This window comes from Sipha flava, unplaced genomic scaffold, assembly GCF_003268045.1.
Source record: "Sipha flava isolate LNK unplaced genomic scaffold, YSA_version1 49628_pilon_pilon, whole genome shotgun sequence".
Classification (NCBI taxonomy): Eukaryota; Metazoa; Arthropoda; class Insecta; order Hemiptera; family Aphididae; genus Sipha; species Sipha flava.
In genome coordinates, this window is record NW_020273340.1 from 1 (window position 1) to 10,724 (window position 10,724).

The following is a 10,724-nucleotide window of genomic DNA, read 5'->3' on the forward strand; positions in this document are numbered from 1 at the left end:
TTTTTAACTCAAATCTAAACAAAGCCTAAATATTAGAGTAAATTAATTAAATTAAGAATAAAAATGATTAATTAATTTAGCATAATAATAAATTAATTAATATTATAAACTAGAGTTCTTCAACGATATCGATATAGCAAACTTTTTTATGGAAATTTTTATATCAAGAATCTAAATATACCGAACTATATATCGATTATCGATAATCAAATTTCCCTTCTGTAAAATTATTATTTAAATTTCATATATATGCATTATGTAATATACAGCTGATGTAATAATTTATAAAATCACATTGTCAAGCATTTTGGGATTAGGTTAAAAATAGCAAATGATAACGGAAAATATATTAATTTACTAATGACACAAATCAAAAATGAAGAGTATGAAGAGTTAACTGAAGATTGAAGAAAGTTAATTAATAATTAATAATTATTAAATTTATTGTTATTTTCAATAAAAAATACTGAAGTTTTATTTTCATGGAGCTGTTGATATTTATTATTTATTATTTTTATTCTAATTTCTAACCTAACTGTTTTTAGATATCATTATCAGTAAACCTGCAGATTAAATTGTCATAGACATAGAACATATTCTATGACAAAGACCACAGATATAGAATTGTCATAGACTTTATATTTTAGGTAACAATAATTTTACTATAGAATAGTCGGAATATTGATAAATCGATAGTTAATTTTTTTTTTTCAATATTGTGAAAACTAAACGATATCGATATTCAAAAAAATATATCGTTGAAGAACCTTATTATAAACTGTTGTTAAAAGAAATTTAAAAAATAATTGATTTATTTCTTCTACTCTAAGTGATAGTATCTTATCAATTAGTAATCTTAATATTCAATACTTACGTATCTAATGCACCAATAAAATCAATCATATTCTTTATTAATTCAAAATTTTCATCAGGATCAATTACAAATGAAATGTTATTTGTAAAATGTTTAATTGAATTAGAATGTCTATCATTCAAAAAAACACTTAATTCTCGAGATAAAATACCGGCAGCATCAATTAAATCTTTATCTTTGTTCCAACCAACAATAATTCTTTGTAACCAAAGATCCAATCTATTTTTTGGATCAGTTGATAATTCAATAATTGTTCGGCATATTACTTTAATATCTTGATGATTATTTGTCTTGACTTCAAAGGAAAATAATTCGTAAACATATTATGAATATAAATATTGTTTTCTTTATTACTTACGATAAGAAAATAATCGATTGGTCAATCTAACAAGTGCTTTTATAAAAACACCAGATGAAATAAACTTTTTCATCAACATTTCATCTTTATGGGCACTAACACAAAATGTTCTTAAAACAGCATATCGAGCAGATGAAAAATCAAATATTAACTGTTCAATCCAGAAAATACTGTGTATTAAAGCTTTTTCAACTAAATGATCTCTAAAAAAAAAAAATTATTAATATTTAATATAAATAAGTAATCAAATTTAAAAAAAAATCAAACTTTGAGAAAATACTTACGTATTGATTGTATCTACTCGTTTATATAAAATGGCTAATTTTCTTATATTTTTAGTTATAAGTATAGATATCATGGTAGCAGGATCATGATCTCCAGGATTTTTTAATTTCTCCAATGTAGGAATAATGTGTTCTAAAAGGTATTCTGATGAACAGTCAATAGTCATAGAACTCAAGAGATTTGCAAAATCTGAACGTAATTTAAAGTCTGTACATAGCCTAAATAGATTAAAATAATATATTAAGTAGTAAAACATATATACATATATATTATATATATTATGTTAGAAATTTCAACAATTAAACTTCAACAATTTTTAGAAGCCTATCTCAATAACAAGTAAGAATACCAGAATCTACTATCCCAGTGTTTCTTATCTCCGAGTGATCATCCCATATAAAAAAAACAAAATTGCCGATAATCGATTCAAACCAAAGACAGTTTGACCAATGAGCTTAAGACTTAGCTGCTTTATCCTATTTAGTCATGATACCCCCATTTTATAACATATTCAAATACATAAGCATACACCTAAACATTTTTATCTTATTTTTCTACATTCAAAACATTTTAAACCTAAATGAATAAAAAAAAATGTCCATCTTACTGTATATTTTCTGTGATAAATACAACAAGTGTATTGAGTAATCGTTTTAATGATGGAGTATTGAAATATATCTGTTGGCTGGATACAAAAGATGAATGATGTTTTACAATATTTTGAATCAAATTTTCAGGTGCAGTATCCAAACTAGAGGTCTAAAAAACAAATAAAAACAAATAATAAATGCTATTAATTTATACATTATATTACTAATGAATTACTAATGAATGTACAAATAATTTAATTACAAATTATTTAGTTAAATAGAGTGTAATACTAAAAAAACCAACCTTTAACTGAGGACCAATAGAAATTGAATTCCATTTTGTCAAAATAGATACAACCCAAGATGGAATTATTTCAAACATTATAGTTGGTAAATTATATGTAATAGGTGAAAATTCCAAAGATGAGTGATTATTAGTCATTGACAAAATAATCTTCAAATTTGCCATGTCTCCAGATGAAAACTCTTGAGCTTGATTCAAGTTGGATATTTGATACATCAGATTACTCCTATGACAAGTAATTAATTTATTAAAAATACATTTTATCATAAAAATCAGATGCACTTAATTATGCTGTGTATAAATTAAAAGATGAGCTAAAAATTAAATTTACAAATCTAATATAAATATTTAAAACAAAATAAAAATATAAAATAAAATTCATACTTAATGTTGGTAAAAATCAACCTAGCCAATTCAATACAATATGGCATTAGTGTTTGAATAAGTTCAGTATTTGAAGATCTAAAAATTAATATGTAAAAATATGATTAGAAAAATTAAATTAATGTTAAAATAAACAATGAATAATTAATATTACTTTATCATTTCTTCATCTGGTGTTTTTCCTGGTCGAGTTTGAATATAAATTTTTGAAATCACCGCATCAAACAGTATCATATCCAATAACAACGGAAAGCGTTTCTTTTTTATAGCATCTTTATTTCAAAAATAAGAATTGTTAACTTATTAATATATTTAAATTAATTAATTTATAACTAATGGGTAAATAGATATATGTAATATTGAAACCCTTTACTATAACTACGTATATATATCAGTTTTTAACCATCCAATCTATAACTTAATACTAAAAAAGAATTTGATAATCCTTATATGTATAAAAAAAACAGGTTTTTTTTTTGTTTCAATTTTGTGACGACACTATTTAACATTTTACATTTTTTTTCAGTTGTCCCAAATTCCTTCCTAAGTGTAACTACGTCAACTAATTTTCATTTATTTTTTTTTTTTTTGTAGAATATAAAAATACAATCCCCCTTTCCTTCCTCTTAAACAAAAAAAAAAAAAATGAAAAATTAGGCAACAGGGAAACACTCAAGGAAATATTAGGTACAACTTTGCGGAAAAAAAAATTGGAAAAATGATAAATAATATCATTTTACAATTGGAACATAAAAAAGGCCTGTTCTTTAATATATATAAGGATAAAGAATTTTAGAATAGTTTTTAATAATATGTGTATAGAATCATTTGTAAATATTATTATTATTACTTTTTTTTTTATTTATAATTCAGCTGCTATAATTTAACACTTGATTAAATTAAGTAAAATAAATTGTTTTCTTCTTTAAAACACAACAATGTATATTGATTTAAGTATTTCATTTAGAGAAAGAATAAACTACACACGAGTGAAGCCAGGTATTTAAGCTAGTGGTAATCTAATTTTACCTTCAGTTTCAATTAAATACATTTATTAACTCATTTACCTTACATATTAATTATTTCTACTAAATATGATTAATATATAGAATCAATTACATTTAAACTACTAATAATAGTACCAATAAAATATATATACCAGTCTGACGAAGTTGTTGAATAAAATGAACTTTGGCTATTTGATAATCATATTTTATTGATGAAGCAGTGGATGCTACATTTAATAAAAGTTCTCTTGAATTCAACTCTTTACTACTTTCAGAATTTTCCAAAACACATATCTGCTTGTAAACTCCTTCCTATTAATTATATTTTATTTAAATTAATATGTTTTATTTTTTTTATTGTTTTAAATTTCTACCTTTAAAAAATGATAGTAAATTTTAGAAGTTTGACTAGTTCTTGGACCCCAAACTAAGAAATATAATAAGCTTGAAGTATCAAAACCATTTGATTTATCTTCTATCATGTCTTGTAGTTTTTGTATAGGGACAGGTAATGATAACAACAGTCTAAAATGTATTAAAAATAAATAAATCTATATGAAAATAAATAATTAAATAAACTATTGATGTAGTAAGAACTTACTTCCAAGTTAGATTAAAACAATATTCAATACTACATAATGTTAAAGGATTTGAACATTTATCCATAATATTTTCATGCCAACTATCACCTAAACTTAATCCTTTACACAAGTTTAAAGTTGTAGTAATATCTAAGAGTGCTTGAATTAATTGTGGGAAACATAACTTTTCTGGATGATTTAGAATAAAATTAAGAGCCTAAAACATCAATATATAAAAATTATGAAAAATAATAAAGTAATTTATAAATAACTCTAATAAAAATATTTATAAAAACTATTAAACTAAGGTAATATTAACATTAACATTTCAACAAACCAGTCCATCCAGTTTAGGAGCATCATTGACTGCTTGTTTATCGTCTAGTAGCTTATAAAAACAAGGGACTACAGCAACTGAATATCCTACACTATCTGATCTTCTACGAAAGTTTTCTTCAATAGAGTTATACAGCATATAAGTGTTTTCATCAGTAATTTGTACTTCATCACTGTCTACTTCTAATTCACTTTTAACACGCATCAAATTCCATTCAACCTTAAATGATAAAACAATCTTATCTACAGTTACTAATAAAATTTACTAATAAGATAAAATTACTTGTGATAACAAATATTTAGGTACATCATATAGTCTTCTAACCAAGTAATCAAATAAAAGGAGCAATCTACTTAAAGCTAAGATATGATTGTTGTAAACAGGATTTAAGACCAAATAAAATTTTGAACCTATTATAGTATTACAAATAGCTAATAAAATTCCTTTTTTATGAGTTAAAGACATTGAGTTGAACAAAAATATTAATAGCTGAGCATGCTCAATATTCAGATCTGAAATATAAATACAATAATTAACTGAATTCCTTTAAAATGTATAAAAAAAAATTACCTTCAAAATCTTCATTACTATTTGATGGATATTCAATAATAGAACTTAATGCATTAATCAAGTTTTGCCATATAAACATTGATGATTCATCTTTTTCTATAATTGGTTTTTTCAATAAAACCTAAAATATATATATATTATACTTATGAGTATATAATACTTAATTTTTAAAAATTATTTAAATTATGATATAAAATATGTACCTGTACTAGTATTGCCAAAGTCCTAGGATAAATTTGCAATGGCCATTTTTTACCCACAGTATCTTGAGGAATTTTTATCCCCATCAGTTCAATAAATTCATCCTGTTGTTTTCCCGATAGATAATCTTTAGCAATCAAATTATGTGAGAAAATTCCAATAGAAGATGATACATTTTGATGAGAATCAAGAATACAAGCTAAAAAAAAAAATTAAATAATATTGAGATTATAAGGCATTTGAATAACAAAAAAAAAATATTTTTTTTTTTTTATTAATAGTAAAATAAGACTTACATAAATCATTATTAACAGGTGCCCAGTCTATTTCTCTAATCAATTTAGCTAATACAACAAGATGATCAGTTTGGATAGATTTAGATACATATGAGGATACATAGTTACATTCGGTATTTAAAAAATATATATCCAATAAATTAAATATCCTTATTATCAGTGCCAAATACTAAAATATGATTTTCAAGATTAATAATTAACATTTACTCTTCTTTATCAAAATAATATTATTTAAATTTATACTAACCCCTTCTGGATCATCAGTTTCAGGAACTACTCTATAGTTTGACGAATCTAAGAAACTATTATCTAAATCAACATAATCCGATGCCTGTGCTTTAGAAGATATATTTTCAGTTTGTTGATCACCTAATGTTAGTACTTCTTCAAACCAAGCTCCAAATAATGATTCATTATCTTCATCTAATTATTAAAATAAAAATGAATTAATAATAAACAAGTTAATATTTCATATTTTAATTATAAATTACCTCCTTCTTCAGGAGGTCCGCTTTCAGGTGTTTCGGGTACCATGTCTATTGATTCTAAGCTTGTGGTACGAATCCCATTAGTCTTATTTTTGTTTTTATTTAAAATGAGACACATTACCTATTTAAAATTATTCAATTAACTAAATCTGAGTGATAAAAACGAATATGATAAAAATTATGTTAATGCTAATAAAAATGTTCAAACAAACTAAATAATTATGAGTTCTTAATTAATAAAAAAGAAAATTAACAAAGATAATTCATATTTGTGATTTAATAGTTATAAGTTATAAATATTCTTAAAATGGATTAACACATTATATTATTAACATCTGATAATTATGGCAAATAAATCCAAAATTAAAATTGTTCCAACAAAATATACAAATTTACACTTAATACACAATAAAATCAAAAACAAATTTTGTATTATATTGATAGAGAAAAACATCTCACATATTTTTAATAAACTTTCTATGTATTTAAAAAAAAAATGTTCATAATTTATCAAAAAATAGATATAAATCCACTCTTACTAATAAATAAAGATGATCTATATTATTAATTAGAAACATTTTGTAAACAAAATAACTCCTGGGTCTCTATACAAAGTTTTTAACTCAATGAAGCTCAGTAATCTTTCACGATATTAAAAAAAAATATACCAGGTCAATACTCTCAATTTCTTAAAAATATTTATTTTTACAAGCATAAAAAATAATAAAATACTATAATTACTTTTCGATGACTAATTGCAGCTAATTGATATAAGAATTTTACCAGAGGAATAGCATGAAAAATTCTTAATAATCTATCACAAGCTCTTGTATTAGCACATATATCTAATGAAGCTGGAATTATTTCTAATTCTAAGTCAACAAGTTTCATAAGTTGATCTGATGTCGATTCTTTTTTAGCATTTTCCAAAAGATCAGTAATCATATTAAGCATTTCATTTACTAATGCCACCGATAAAACATTAAATGAGCTATAATCAAAAACATATATAAAATTTAATTAATCATTAAAAAGTATAAATAAATAAATACTTAAAGTAATATATTATTTATTTTATTTACCAATACAATTATAATAATTAAAAAACAAAATTATACAACATTTTTATATATAAAATTATATTTTAAACTTTGGTAAAGCAAGAAATACATATAAATTATAATAAATCTATTCTTAAGTGTTTTACATGAAAACTTTTAAAATTTAAAACCAATCAAAAATGTTCAAATATATAACAAGACTAAGGAAAATATTGGTGTTTTATAATAGAAGTAAAAACAAATCTATACCACTCCAGCAGAAGATAAGTGAAAATAATACATAAAATTATTTTATTAAATTAAATATATTATCTATGAATAGAAGTCCTGAACTTTGGGAAAAAGTTTTTAAATCAATTAATTAGTTCATTCCCAGATGTTGAAATTCTATTAAGACTACACAATTTTAGGACTTAAGATATAAATTATGTATGAACAAGAATTAAAATTAAAAAATGAATTTAAAAAAAATACCACTATAACTAGAAACCACTATAATTAATAAATTTGTTAACCATTTCAGGTTGTTAATTCAATAATTCAAAATCGTAACCAACTTCATACACTATTTTCTAAATATATTCTATATTTTTGGTGTATATATTTAGAAGTATATTAATTTACTTTAATTTAAGAAAAAAAAAAATCCTGAAATTAATTATAATTTTAATTTAACGATTCACAATTCCTGTACAAACTCTTGAATATTTCTGCTTGCCCCATATATATATATATATATAGAATAGACAAAATAATTATTAACAAGTTTTATTTTTCCATATTGTAAAACTAAATAAAAAAAATTAAAATAACCATTCCAGAATAATATCAATATCAATTTAAAAAGTGGCTTCATAATACAATTAGTACAGATTTACAGATTTTAAAATAAATAACATATTATGAATAAATATAAATATTTTACTTCCATAGTAAAAATTGTTATAGTAATATATTAAAATATACAAGAAAAATTAAAGGAACAGAAATAATGAAAAATATGTATTATAATAATTATACTTCACACTATACAAGTAATACTCCAGACTAAACATTTATTTATATATTAATTTACAAGAATTAATCTTTACTAATTTATTAATTTTAGTTTTAATTTTATTATTTTATTTATTATACTTTCTAAAGATAATTTTTTTCAATAAATTAAAAATATAAACATAATCTTACTTCTTTGTAGATGATTTAGATAGGTCTTTTACTTTAGTTTTATTGACCAAAGAATCTTTAATTATATTTTGTTCATAATTTTTTAATGTTTTATCTTGGAGGCCATTAATAAGAATCCAAACTACAATCATGTAATAGTTTTGATGTACCTATAAATAATAAATAACACAATGTGATTTTAAAAAAATTATAATAAAAATGTATATAATATTAGGTAAAAATTAAAATAAATATACAACATACACAATAGGAAAATTTTTTTTAGTAAAGTGGAAACTGTTTGCATTATAACATTAGTTTTTTCAATCGTCTGTACAGCTTGATTCCACATCACATCATCTTCAATATTTATATTATCTATAAAATCAATAAAAATAATATTTTAATTTCTTAATAATCTTTTGATATAAAATTAAACTTATCTGTACTTGTTGAGTTATTACAGTGAATACCTTGCACAAATAAAGCAAGTCTTAAACAAGCTGTTGTTATACTAGTAAGTTGTTGTAGACACACAATAGTTAAAGGTTCAAATATTGGTAAAGCTAATGCATTTTCCACAAAAGTTATATCCAAAAGCACATATCTATAACTAAAAATAAAATTAATAAACAATTAGTATATAGAATATTTTATAATCGAATTGGTAAAATTAAAAAATACTAAAATATAGATTTTCTAAGTTTATTTCAATTCAATGTTTAAAATTATTTTATTAAATATTTAAATTATACAATTATATGTTACTAAATAATTTTTACTGATTGACAATGCAAGACCTAATAAATTAAAACTAGAAATAAGAGATATTAAAATATATATAGGAGGACCTTGATTAACCATATATAAATACACATTAAGTAGTATATTATATAAAAGTAAAAGAAGATAAATAATATTAATTTAATAAACAAAAAGTGAACTATATTATAAATGGATTTATGGAAGTAGTTTAATAACCTCTAGAACTTCTGGGAACAGGAAAATGTTTACTTCCATAAGATCAAAGAAAATTAGAAGTGAAAAATGAAAAATGATTGCAAACCGCAAAAAATAGAGACTGATTATTTCAAATATCAAGTCCTGATAATTTTAAAACATGACAATATATATTTATATAAATAACATATATCATCTGCAAAAAGTATTGTGGAGTTTATGTTTTGGCGATGGTTTCTCCTTTTTCATGTAAGCTATCTGCTTTATAGATTACTGGATGATTTTTTAATTTTGTTCAACACCTATTTTTTGAAGTGTGAGAAATATTTTATTCCAATTAATGATGTTGAATATATATTCCAATTCTATGAATGTGAAGCACAAAACCTAATTTCAATTAATCTATCATTCAATTAATAAATACAATCCTAAAATAGCTTACTATGTATTTTTTTTTACCGTCATAATCAATAATGAATATATTTTAAACACTTTTCCATCTAATTCCTGGTTTATTATTATAATCAACATATTAGGTTAGATTATTAATATGGAAAAAAAAACAATTGTTTATTATTTATTCAAAAACAATCTACCTACTAATGTAGAACAAAAGTTCTTAATAAAACCTAGTTTAAAACATACAATTAAAATAAAGATGGATGTTTTACTTTTTAACATACAATAAGAAATTAATAATAAAATAAAAATATACAATTTAATTAACATTCAAAGTTGTTATACCATTTAAAAGTTCTAGATCAGGGATGGCAAATCCATGGCACACGAAAATATTTACTATTATAATATATAATATATAATATTATAGAACTTATAATATAATATAAATAATTAACAAATATTGTTATTATTATTATGTACCTAAACTAACCTATTTATACTAATACATTAATTATACAATCCAATTATAATATAACAAAATATAATATTTTTTCATGGCACGCTCTATAAAAAAAAAAAAAAAAAAAGGTAATTTTGGGCATTCAGTGTTCAAAAACTTAGCCATCCCTGTTCTAGATAATAATTTTTTACAAATATTCAAGAAAAACTAACATATAAAAAAGTAAATAATTTACTTACGCAAACTTAGCACCAATGAAATCAGAAGGATTTTGAATATTTTTTTCTTCAGCTGAATTTTGTTGAATTTCAGTAAAATATCTTTTAAGAACAGGCAGCTTAGAGCAAGTTTTAAAAAATACATTGTTAGCTCCCATTTCTTGTAAACTTAATATATTTT

General features: G+C 22.2%; 1 protein-coding gene across 1 annotated transcript; it reads right to left on the minus strand.

Annotated features, from left to right (window-relative positions):
* Positions 1–867: 867 nt before the first annotated feature.
* On the minus strand, positions 868–8,667 carry LOC112690225 (protein purity of essence-like). Its single transcript, XM_025564186.1, has 19 exons — positions 8,525–8,667; positions 7,017–7,266; positions 6,279–6,396; positions 6,035–6,210; positions 5,788–5,956; positions 5,494–5,690; positions 5,291–5,411; positions 5,003–5,232; positions 4,721–4,939; positions 4,404–4,600; positions 4,177–4,327; positions 3,955–4,114; positions 2,950–3,067; positions 2,796–2,873; positions 2,412–2,637; positions 2,125–2,276; positions 1,517–1,735; positions 1,233–1,435; positions 868–1,169 (listed from the first exon to the last, which is right to left on the minus strand). Exons 1-19 carry the CDS (start codon positions 8,653–8,655, stop codon positions 871–873), a joined length of 3,414 nt encoding a protein of 1,137 aa, XP_025419971.1. The 5' UTR covers positions 8,656–8,667; the 3' UTR covers positions 868–870.
* Between the last annotated feature and the right edge of the window lie 2,057 nt (positions 8,668–10,724).